The 12416-nt window shown below is 44.5% G+C and overlaps 1 protein-coding gene across 18 annotated transcripts in view; it reads left to right on the top strand.

Moving 5' to 3' along the window:
- EFCAB11 (EF-hand calcium binding domain 11) overlaps positions 1-12416 on the top strand; it is a 171481-nt gene that overhangs the window by 18121 nt on the left and 140944 nt on the right. For 14 of the 18 annotated variants that reach the window (XR_008699811.1, XM_055538876.1, XM_055538873.1 and 11 more), the window contains exons 4-5: positions 5972-6073; positions 7018-7108. Coding sequence is in view for 17 of the 18 variants with exons in the window: in XM_055538876.1 (XP_055394851.1) it covers positions 5972-6073; positions 7018-7108 (193 nt within the window). In the remaining variant the exon portion in view is untranslated. Of the gene's footprint in view, positions 1-5971; positions 6074-7017; positions 7109-9242; positions 9502-9795; positions 9836-10241; positions 10695-10839; positions 11262-12416 lie in introns of those variants that run through there. The other 4 variants (XM_055538886.1, XM_055538884.1, XM_055538889.1 and 1 more) reach the window with 4 other exon arrangements.

The following is a 12416-nucleotide window of genomic DNA, read 5'->3' as shown; positions in this document are numbered from 1 at the left end:
AAGAAAGAAAGAAAAGAAAAGAAACTGTCAAGGAAAAATGTATATGGTTTTATTGTACTTTTTGAATATATCCACCCCTGTGGTGAAAGATGATTACCCTCCTAGGAAATTGCTTAAAAACAAAAAAGAAGAAAAGATGGCACTTCTCTATATGATATATCTCTATGACATGTATTAAGTAGCTTGGAAAGGAATGTATACATTCATGATAGAACAGGAAGAGTCCTTTTGCCAAGAGCCGTTTATCAGATGGAAAGGAATGCTCTCCGTGGTGTGGGAAATGCGCAGAGCTGCAGAGTCTGGAAGGATTCGTGAAGATCGTTGCCCCAGTGGTCTTTCAGGCAGGATCCTCCTGGGTCCTTCCTGTTGGGGCACTTCCAGGGGCTGCTGGAGAGGGAAGCCTGGGGAGCCCACCTCTTTGCAACCAGAATGCCTTGCCTTCGTCTTTACACAGTGGGATTACCTATTTTTATAAAGAAGAACCTTTCCTACAGCTTTTTAAAAAAAGAAGTCTGAGAACCACTGATAGAGTCCATTTACCCAGACAGTTTTTTTAATTCATTTTTAATTGGAGGATAATTGCTTCAGAGTGTTGTGTGGGTTTCCCCCGTACATTAACATGAACCAGCTGTAGGTTTACACAGCGCCCTCTGTCTTGAACCTCCTCTCTCGCCCCGCCCCGTCCCCGCCCTCTGGGTGGTCAGGGCGCCAGGCTGAGCTCCCTGTGTGACACGGCTTCCCATTCGCTCTCTGCTCCACTTACCGTCGTGTGTATAGCTCAGTGCTACTCTCTCGATTCGTCTCACCCCCTCCTGACCCCGCTGTGTCCATAAGTCTGTTCTCCGAGTCTCTATTACCTGACCTAGGCAATATTTGAACACTTTATGGAGATTAATAATAAACACAAACACACAGGTGTACATGATTCCTATTGTTATTGCCTTAACATGTAATTACAGCAAGGTGTTTTTATGTAACTTTCATCATTAGAAAAGTCTACACAGAAGACTCAACCTTGTATTTGGAATTAGAAGGTTCTGAACATTCTCTCACTCCAGGCGTGGACACAGGTAATGCATTTAGAGTTATGGCGAGTCTTTGTGAAGTGGTAATTTTAGGTTCGGATACTGTGACAGCAGGTGGAGCTCGTAGTAGAAACTGTATTTCTAGGCCATTTAAAGAGCAGTAAGACGTTTAAGAATCCCATGGACGGAGGAGCCTTGTGGGCTGCGGTCCATGGCCTCGTGAAGAGTCGCACACGACTGAGCGACTTCACTTTCACTCTTCACTTTCATGCATTGGAGAAGGAAATGGCAACCCACTCCAGTGTTCTTGCCTGGAGAATCCCAGGGACGGTGGAGCCTGGTGGGCTGCTGTCGATGAGGTCGCACAGAGTCGGACACGACTGAAGTGACTTAGCAGCAGCAGCAGCAGCAGCAAGATGTTTAAAACTCATTAAGGTGTTTGCATCACAGAGCTGTAGGAATAACCAGCCTTTCTACATTGGCCTTGGAAAGTGATCATGCTCCTGCAGCACTCAGCTGAATGGAAACTGCCCTATCCTTTCTGGAAAAGAAACTTGCATTGGCATTGAATGCATTTGCATGTCTTGCCACTGAAGATTAAGACAAGTTAAAGGCGGGGTGGGGATGAGGCTATAGGGTATGTTTATGTGGTTTGATGTTGTGTTTTTAAGTCAACATATGATCCTGTGGGAAAACAGTATGAATGAACTGATTACATATATGGGGTTATTTGTATCTTTAGGTTCTTTCTTCTTTTTTGGCCATGCTATGAGGCTTGTCGGATCTTAGTTCCCTGATCAGGGATCCAGCCCAGGCCCCCTGCGTTAGAAGCTCGGAATCTTAACTACGGAACTGCCAGAGAAGTCCCTGTTTCTTCTTTTCAAGTGGTAATAAGAATTGCAGTTGAAACCCACATATATTTTCTCCTAGGAAATAGTAAAGAACATTTGCTTTTTATCCCCAAGATTATGAAATAAAGACCTGACTATACAGCTCCAAATAGCGATGAGTCTTCTGAATATGTAATTTAAAAGATATTCCCGCTCATGTACCTTTTTTTCCCTTGTGAATCTGTATCACATATTGAACAATGCAGTTGTGCTTTTATTTTTCTTATCATTTCCCAAAATCAGATGCAATAAGTAAAGAGCAAATATTATGCATGTATTTGCTTTCCCTCTCAATTTTGTTTTTTACTGTATCATAGGTCTTAGGAAATTAGGGTTTCTAAAATGATGATGTTGCTGGCCGTGTGATTGAACAGTGACCTACTTTTTGGCATTAGTGTCCAGAGTATAAGAGCATTTAAAACACACACGTTTTAATGCTTTTTGCTAAAAACTCTAATAGAAAAAATGTCTTCCGGTGGCACTAGAGATAAAGATCCCACCTGCCGATGCGGCAGGCGACAGAGATGTGGGTGCAGTCCCTGGGTCGGGAAGATCCCGTGGAGGAGGGCATAGCAACCCACTCCAGTATTCTTGCCTGGAGAATCCCATGGACAGAGGAGCCTGGCGGGCTATAGTCCATGGGGCTGCAGAGTTGGTCATGACAGAAATGACTTAGTATGCACGCATGCTTTTATTTACTTATTCAGCATGTGAGGAGTGCTTCTACAAGCAAAATATCTTCCTAAACACTAGGGATAGATTTGACGACAGTGCTTCTCTCAGTGAGTCTCGGGTGAACGTGCAGCAGGTCATTACCAGGCGGCCGATGAGAGTGGAGCTGCATCATTGCATGGCTGAGTGCCCTGGAGGAACGCGGTCCGGAGGCGCGTTCCCTACAGTGCGCACTTACTGAGCACAGGCCAAGCACGCTGGTAGGTGCGAGGAGACACGCCTGTTGCCCGAAGTGTCTGCTGCCACTTGTTTTTGCCTTTCACTCTTGGTCGTCTCCAAAGCATCAAACCGCTCGCACCTCCAAATCGCCGCTGCGTCTCTCTGCCGCCCCCATCCTGCTTCCCCTCGTCTTTCTCCCGTTTCTTTAAGCGACTCCTCAGACCTCCATCCGAGCCGGAACCTAGGGCGCGCCCTTGGCATGTTCTTTCGCGTGCTCCGTATCTAGCCCTCTGTCTTCTCTGCAGTGTGTCTGGAACCTTCCATCGCTCCCGGTCCTGCTGCCAGCGCCCTCCTGACCACCGTCGGGCCAGTAGGAGCCTGACGAGCCTCCTTTTCTCTATCTCGCTTCCTCCCTAGTCCTTTTTCAAAACACTAGCCAGAGGGATCTTTCCACGATCTTTCTAAAGTAGATCTTGGCCCTTCTCAGTCCAGACTTCTTACTTGACTTCTTATTGCAACCGAAATAAAAACTACATTATTTCCTGTTGCAGCCCCTCCCTCCCTTCCCAGCCCCGTCTTCACCCCTGCCAAGCCACAGGGGCCTCTTCCTTTCCCCCACTTCCTGCCTCCTGGCTGGCACGTGCTCATTCCACCGCACGGAGTGCTCTTCTTCTGAGGCTTTAGCCGGTTAGTACCTTCTCACCATTTAGGTATTCAGTTCAGTTCAGTCACTGAGTCGTGTCCGACTGTTTGCAACCCCATGGACTGCAGCAGCCAGGCCTCCCTGTCCATCACCAACTCCCAGAGTTTACCCAAACTCATGTCCATTGAGTCGGTGATGCCATCCAGCCATCTCATCCTCTGTCGTCCCCTTCTCCTCTCGCCCCCAATCCCTCTCAGCATCAGGGTCTTTTCAAATGAGTCAGCTCTTCACATCAGGTGGCCAAAGTATTGGAGTTTCCTTTAGGTCTTAGCCTTGGTGTTACCTCCTCTGAGAGATCTCTTCTTCACCAGAATCCACTCTACAGGAGGATTTCTTTTTGTTTGTTTGTTTGTTTGTTTTCATGGTAATAGTCATTTATTGATATCAATTATTTCAGTTCCTGTTTTATCATTTGGTATACAGTTTAAAGGCTTTTAATGGCAACCAACTCCAGTATTCTTGCCTGGAGAATCCCATGGACAGAGGGGTCTGGCGGGCTACAACAGTCCATGGGCTCACAAAGAGTCGGACACGACTGAGTGACTCACACACACACACACACACACACACACACACTTAAGTAAGGGAGGAAATTGATTTTCTTGTATTTATTTACTCACTTTTTACTGGAGTGTAATTGCTTTACAGTGTTGTGTTGCTTCCTGCTGTAAGTGAACCAGCTGCAAGTGTGCCTCTGGCCCCTCCCTCGTGAGCCTCCCTTTCCCCAGCCGTGATCCTGCCCGACAGGAGGGCTTCTGTGACATGTTCACGCCCTCCTGTTATTCCCCTCTTTGCACAAGTCATGGTTTGCAATTATTTGTATATTTGTAATTGAACCTGCATAGTCTCTGTCTCCACCAATAGACCAGTGGCTCCCTTGGCACAGGGAATCTGTATTTTCTCTTTCCCCTTCTGTTTCCAGAGCTTAACACAGTGCCTGGCACACAGTCAGTCCTATAAAAGGGTCATTTAAACACATGGATTGGCTTTTTTTTTTTTAATTTTGATGTGGACCATGTTTTAAGTCTTTATTGAATTTGTTACAGTTTTGCTTCTGTTTTACGTGTTGGTTTTTTGGCCTCAAGGAACGTGGGGTCTTGGTTCCTGACCAGGGATCAAACCTGTACCCCTGACACTGGAAGTCCTAACCATCGGCCCACCAGGGAAGCCCCCAAGACAGCCCCCAAGACAGCCCCCTTTTCAAATTCCTACATCTTTAACTGCAAATAAGAAAACTATGGAAAATGTAGAAAACTATTTTCTACTTAAAAAAAAAAAATTGAAACCATTTTGGGAACTGTATGTAGCTCAGTATACCTTACCAAAAGGAAAAGGGTGCAAGTCCTTAAAAATTAGCATGTGGTTACTGTGTGATTTGGGGCTATTTTTAAAAGAGTGATACATTTTAAAATGGAAGTCCTGACTTATAAAAACAAACTGCTCTTTTTATATATTTAGGGCTCAGTTCACTAAAACGTTTAAATTCTTGGCTTCACTCTTTAAGCCTACTACAAAGATCACATTAGAATTCATTTTAATAGACATCATGAGCGCAGTATCCAATCTCCTGTGATCACGCTGGGCTCTTTTATTATGAGAATCGCAGGGAGCAGAGCCCGAGGCTGCAGAACAGTCATGGGGTGTCCCTAAGGCTGGGGACACTGCGAGCTCTATTGTTTATGGAATGTTCACCCCACCTCTATCTGCAGTGTGCGATTGGTGTTGACTTTTGAGAAACTCCGTCTTCGCCCCGCTCTCCCAGCTGGAGAAAAACCTGTCGTAATGACATCTGGCTAGGAAAAAAAGGATCAAAGACACCCGTGGAAAGAGGAATTAGGAGACCTTCTGTTATCAGTAGTTTTAGCCCTGTCCTTCAGGTCCGTCAGAGGGAAGGCTGTCAATCCTTTCATGGCCACCATCTCTGCTCCCAGAGGCGGCTCAGGGGGCTCCTGAAGTGTCCACCATGTTTGCTGTTAGTTGCTAATATGGGGCCGACTTGGCTTTTAACAAAGTGCCTCTTCAGCTTTAGATCTGTATGAATGAATACTGCTTACCAAAATCAAGATAACATTTGTGGGCGATAGTATCACTTTCCATTGATGTTGACAGCTCAGCTGGTAAAGAATCTGCCTGCAGTACGGGAAGACCCAGGTTCGATTCCTGGGTCGGGAAGATTCCCCTGGAGAAAGGATAGGCTACCCACTCCAGGATTCTTGGGCTTCCCTGGTGACTCAGCTGGTCAAGAATCCACCTGCAATGTGGGAGACCTGGTTCGATCCCTGGGTTGGGAAGGTCCCCTGGAGAAGGAAAGGCTACCCACTCCAGTATTCTGGCCTGGAGAATGCCATGAACTACGGTCCATGGGGTCACAAAGAGTCGGACACGACTGAGCCACTTTCACTTTCACTTTTTTGTTAAAGAGGAAGTCATTTTTGGTAAACTCACTTTTTTCCAATTTTTAGGGATACTACTTAAGGAGTTTTTAGACATCGTAAGGAAAAAGAAGGAAGCTCAAGTGTATCGCAATGAAGTAAGACACATCTTCACGGCTTTTGACAGGCACTGTAAGTATCTTTAAAGTGTTTGGATATAAAAAATTGTTATTAAGGAACTGTGGATGGGAACATATACTCAGTAAGTATTGGGCTGGTCAAGCAGTTCGTTCAAGTTTTTCCATAACGTCTTAGAGAACCCAACTAACTTTTTGGCCAACCCAATAAAATACTATGCTTGGAAGACTGTTTTCCTATATTCATTAGCTGTTATGGTAGATGTTGGTGTACATTTTTTTCCCTCCATCACAGCCTTAACTCTTGACCTTTACAATGGATGAAATAGCATCGGCAGTAACCTGATTGTACTTACGATTTGCTTACATTTTAATGGGGACATCAGAAGGGCTGGCCACATGGGAATATAGGTGAAGAGCGACTTAGGGAAGCTTGGGAGACCACAGGGCCTTTTTTTCTGACTCCTCCTTTGACCCACACGTGATGGAGGAATTGTTTTCCCACACTGGGGTGGCCCATAAGAGTGGCTTTGGACCCACTCCTCATGGAACGCAGGGTTGAAAGACTCGTGGGGTCCAGGTTCAGTATTTTGGCTTCTGTAATGGTTTTCCTCTATAAGAATGTAGTCCTAAAACCAAGCAAGAAAAAAAAAAATGCGCGTTTTGAAGAATGAATCATTTTGGCAATTTGCAGCGAGCGGAGCCCACTGCCGTTAATGCAGCATTGTCTCTTAGCACTCTCCCTGGGACTCGGCAGGGGATGGGGCTGGAAGAAAGCTTCGGGAGCACCTGGGGCTGTACTGTATCACTAGAGTAATACTAGAGTAATCCAGGTAATCCAGTGAGGCAGTCTCAGATTACCTTACATGTAAAATCAACTGTAGACTACTGCTTTTCTCCTGGTTAAATATTAAAGTCTCAGGCAGATATTATGGCTGAAATAGCAGTTCATAGGACTTTTAGTGGTACATGAATGTTATGTCTTCTGCTTTCAAATAGATCGTGGATATTTAACTCTGGAAGATTTCAAGAAAGCATTTAAGCAGGTGGCTCCCAAGTTATCAGAAAGGATTATCCTCGAGGTATTCAGGTAAGGCATCAGAGTCTTGATGCATACGCGCCCTTGTTTTACCGTTGGCTTGTGCAAGTTTTCGGTTTCACGGAGAACACTCATGTATGGTTATTTTTCACTAGTGGATGTTTCATCTTGCAGGATAGTGTCATGGTCCAGGGGAGAATTTTATAGTTAGCTGTCAGTCCATCCACAGCCTTGGCAGTGGGCCCTGAAGTGGGTGGAGTGCTTGCATACCAGGAAGGTGCAAAAATCATTTGTTCGTAGGGGTGGAGAGAAGCAGAGAGAAAGTAGAGCTTCTTTGTGTAGTGACGTGTTGGCCAGAGCCGCCCTCTCAAAGCTCCATTAATATTACCGTGGATGCAGGCGTTCTCCTGTGGTCTGCATTTCATCAGACGCAGGTTGCAGCCTGTGCGCCGTGTGGAGAGTAGAGCTGGGTTAATTGGTGGCGGCCCCTCCTTCGTTTGCGTTCAAAGTGGTAGACCCAGGCTGCAGTTCACGCACACCCGAGAGGAGACGTAAAGACTGTATTCACACTGTCTCTGTAAACTAATCCTGACAAAACGGGCAGGTGCTTAAAAGCAGTTTCTGTCAGGAGACTGCAGACGGAAAGGGGTGTAAGCCGTGTCAGCACACGCTGCCGAGAGAACTGACAGAGCTGCCTCTGCTCTGACTGCTAACATGAGCTCCTCATCAACCCCGTTGCCAAGGGTGTTAGTTAGGGTTCAGTCCAGTACCAAAAGCCAGAAAACCCAAAATAACAAAGCTCGCAAAAGACAGCCAGTCCAGGGCTGATCTGAGGGCAGCACAGTGGTGAAGAACCCAGATTCCTGCCCTTTTATTCTGGCTGCCTCAGCACCTGGCTTCTCCCTCCTGCTTCCAGATGGCTGCTGAAGTTCCAGCCATCACACCTGAGTTCTAAATAGATAGGCGGAAAGATAGGCCCCTCTTTTTAAGGCTATCCATTGTTTCTTCATACATCCCTGTGACCAAAGCTAAGTTCCAAGGCCATGAGTAGCTATAAGGCAGAGGTGGGTCTGGAAAATGTAGTCTCAGCTTTGGGCAGTCGTGTGTGCTCAAATGGAATTTGTGCTATGAGGAAGAAGGAGAGAAGAGACATTGGTGGACATCTGGCAGGTGTTCCCATTTGGATTAAAGTAATTTCATGAAATCTGACCAGAAGCCAGTCCTCAGTAGAAATTATCAAGCAGGTTATTTGAAGTAAGAATCTACACTCACTGCCATCAATAGTGACATATATGAAATTCCTTTGCTGCGTCGTTTGCAAGCAGATTATTGAGCAAGGTATTGAAGAGCAAAGGAGTTCAAGCCAGGTGCAGACAAGGTGCCCCAAGCCAGTATGACGCAGTTTACTTCAGAATATCACGGCCTTTCAGATGCTGTGGTATCTGTGTGTGCGTTCTGGGATGAGTAATGAGACTCAGTGTATTTCTGCCTCACGGTGGTGGTTTTTCACAAAAAGAATGAAGAATTACTTCATTTTACTTTTACAAAAAGACAGGTGTCCACATTTGCTGACCTTTGGGTGTTAAACAGCTTTAGGAGCTGTCCCCTCGTGCCACAAATGTAATTTTGAAAAATCCACTTAAGTACAGCCTTTCAAGGTAGAAGCCGTGTTTTAACAGTGAATGGGAGAGTAACTGCTTCTCCAAAGAAACCTATGCTATAGGGAGAACATTTTTGAGAATGGGTGTTTGGAAACGTGATTCTATTTTTTAAAATATGTGTCACCCACTAAAACCTTTATATTTGCATGCTCAATAAGTCGGAAAAAGAGCATTCTAATCTGCGGAAAAGGAAGCATTGCGATTGGACAGCACAATTGTTTAAAAGTATCAGTGTGAAAATTCAATAGCTGCGATAAGTTAGGAGCAACTAACTAACTGATATCAGGAGAGATGAATATTTATCAGCTGAATCTCAATTACCAGTACCAACAAAATGGTTAACAAAATAAAACAAACCCCTTAAGTTTTTTTATAATCAGAGGATAGAATTAAAAACTGAGAGATTCAGTGTCACGATGCCCATTTCCTGTTTAGATCTGTCTACATAAGATCTAGTATTAAAACAAGTTGAACTTGGGATTTCCCTGGTGGTTCCGTGGTTAAGAATCCGCCCTGCGGTGCAGGGGCCACAGGTTTGATCCCTCGTTGGGGAGCTGACGTCCCGTATGCCGTGGAGCAACTAAGTCTGTGCTCCTCAACCACTGAGCCTCTGAGCCGCAACCAGAGACAGTGTGTGTGCGCCTCAAAAGACCCGCGTGCCACAGCGAAGACCCAACACAGCCAAATAAATAATAAATAAAGTATTAAAAAAAATTGGAATCGCTCAGTCACAAAGAATTCAACCGAGATGTTCAGAAATCATAAATTATGTGAAAATCGCATTGTTCTTGTTAAATGTTGTTAATTTCAAGTGATGGCAAAAACTCATTTGCCATGAATAAGTGAAATATTTTTATCTTTTTTTTTACAAATTTCTGTATTTTATAATGAACGTAAAGTACGAATATTGTAGCACATGTCCACATCATCTGTGCATAAACATACTCACGCCCACAAATCCTGTACTTCCAGGATGATGGTCAGAGTTTAGAGACCACTGCAGTTAACAACTGAACAAGGCCTTGTAGTTAACCGAACCCAGCCTGCTTACAGTCACGTTTGTAATATTATTTATAGCACCACATCCCCTGAAGCAGGATAATTGATACACGATAAGAATTAAATCATGACAGCAAAAGAGAGGAAGACGTTTCCTCGCGTGTAAGCTGAAGTTGGCTGGAGGAACAGAGCTGTCTGACTTCCAAACGTCTCTACTTCAGGGAGGCAAATAGTTTTCAAGAGAAGGGAAAAGAAGAGCAGCTGCTGGGGTGTCCGTGGTGCGAAAGATGTCACATTTCTAGGGCTGGACGCTGTGAGAGGCCTGAACGGCTCTGACTCAGGTGCCCCGCGTGAGTGCAGTTCAGTCCCAGGTTTCCAGTTAGGCAGGGGAGAGCGGATGTCTGAAGACCACCGTAGGGAGGCAGCCCGAGAGGGGGCTTCCGGTTGGACCAGCCGCCTGTGGTCTGAAGGATGAGAGAAGATGCCACAACCTTCAGCTCTTAGATTGCCAAATTCTTCCCCAGGAGACTCCCGAAGACCAGGAGGAGCCTCTCTCAGAAGCGCTTGCCCCCATGACACTTCACTTTGTGAGAGAAGCCGGTATCTGTTTGCTTTGGCTTGCGTGCTTTACCCTGTCTCTCAGCATATTTCCAACAGTGTCTGTTCTCCTTTGTCCTGTGTCCATTGTGGTCTTTTTTTTTTTCCTGTTAGGCTTTTATTTTCCCATTATGCTTCTTTCTTGGGCTATATACCTGCTGAAGTTTCGTTTCGTTTTGTTATTTTGTTGTATCTTGTTATTTTATAGTGTCTCCTCTAAGCTTTTCTGTATCTGCTTTCATCTCTTGTTTTATGGAATTGTTGGCTTTTATTGAGGGAAGCAGTTTTGAGGTTTTACTTTTCATGGTTGATTGCTTGGGGGCTGCTAACTATAGCTTTTTTCTTATAAATTAAGAAGGGACGTTTTCTACCAATGGAAAGATTTTGAGTTTTGTATTTCTGTCTTAAAGCAAGAGGTGATATCTTGTGTAAACACACACACACACAAACACACACAAAAGGTGCTTCTTTATATTACTCCTAAAGATATCATAAAATGCTTACTATTTGGGTTTCAAATTTTAGGGGGACCTCCCTGGTGGTGCACTGGCTGACTCCACCGTCCCATTCAGGGGACCTGGGTTTGATCCCTGGTCAGGGAACTAGACCCCACATGCTGCAACTGAGAGTCTGCTGCAGCTGAAGATCCCACCTGCCACAGCACAGGCCTGGTGCAGCAAAAAAAGAAAAGCCTGAGCTTCCTTCAGCGTTTGAATCTCACAACTTTGCTTTTCACTTAGAGCTGATAATCATGACTTGTATGCCTGTGTACTAAAATAGCTAAAGCTATATCGTAGATGATGTTTCATTATTATTATTATTAAGAAATTCTTAGGAAATTCTGTCCTTGAAGAACTTTTTTTTTTCCCCTACCCACTACAAATGGCAGAAGTTTAAGAGGCGTGAGACCTGTTGTTGTTCATTCGGTAAGTTGTGTCTGACTCTTTGCAACCCATGGACTGTAGCACGCCAGGCCTCCCTGTCCTTCACCAACTCCCGGAGCTTACTCAAACTCAAGTCCATCAAGTCAGTGATGCCATCCAATGATCTCATCCTCTGTAATCCCCTTCTCTTCCTGCCTTCAATCTTTTCCAGTGAGTCAGTTCTTCACATCAGGTGGCCAAAGTATTGGAGTTTCAGCTTCAGCGTCAGTCCTTCCAGTGAACGCTCAGGGTTGGTTTCCTTAGGATGGACTAGTTGGATCTCCGTGCTGTCCAAGGAACCCTCAAGAGTGTTTTCCAACACCACAGTTCAAAGGCATCAGTTCTTCAACTCTCAGCCTTTTTAGTCCAACTGTTACATTCATACATGATTACTGAAAAAACCGTAGCTTTGACTAGACAGACCTTTGTTGAGGTTTGTCATAGCTTTTCTTCCAAGGAGCAAGTGTCTTTTAATTTTGTGGCTGCAGTCACCATTCGCAGCCCCCCAAAATAAAAGCTGCCACTCTTTCCACTTTTTCCCCATCTATTTGCCATGAACTGAGTAGTACTATTTGTCCAATGAAATAAATCTGAGATAATAGGCTGTTTCTAGCACTGCATGTTTAAAACAAAAAAATCTTTTTTCCTTAATACTAATAGACCTTAATGAAAACTTTGTAGTGCTTTTTAAAAAAAAAAAAACAAAAACACATTCAAAGCCCTTTAGTGACTCTAAAGAGTAAGTTAGAACTGTTTAACCTGGCTCTCCAACATCTGGTCCCCTTTCCAAACTCATCTTTCATTCATCATCCCAAATTCCTCTGTTTCTTTTGGCATAACACTTGTTCCTTTCAATGTGTGATGTGTGTTTGTACTCCATTCTGTTGCCCTTGCTGGCAATACCTTTCTGTACTTCTCACCTGACCAAATTGGACCCGTCTTTCAAGGCCTTGCTCAGTAAATACACACACCCAGAAAAAGCCTTTTTTTTGTTTACATTGGGCAGTCTTCGCTCCTTTCTTTGAATTTTGATAGATGGTTGTGTAATTTTTTTAATCACGTGATAAAAATACAGTGTTCACAATTATCTCCGTAAAGCTCTTTGAGTTTGCAAATTTCTCTGTAACTTCCATTGTTCTCCGTATGTTGCCTGCCTTGTGCATTCTAGTTACTTAATAA

Source organism: Bubalus kerabau, chromosome 10 (assembly GCF_029407905.1).
Source record: "Bubalus kerabau isolate K-KA32 ecotype Philippines breed swamp buffalo chromosome 10, PCC_UOA_SB_1v2, whole genome shotgun sequence".
NCBI lineage: Eukaryota > Metazoa > Chordata > Mammalia > Artiodactyla > Bovidae > Bubalus > Bubalus kerabau.
Note: the sequence above shows the minus strand (reverse complement) of the source record. Positions and strands in the feature narration are given on the sequence as shown.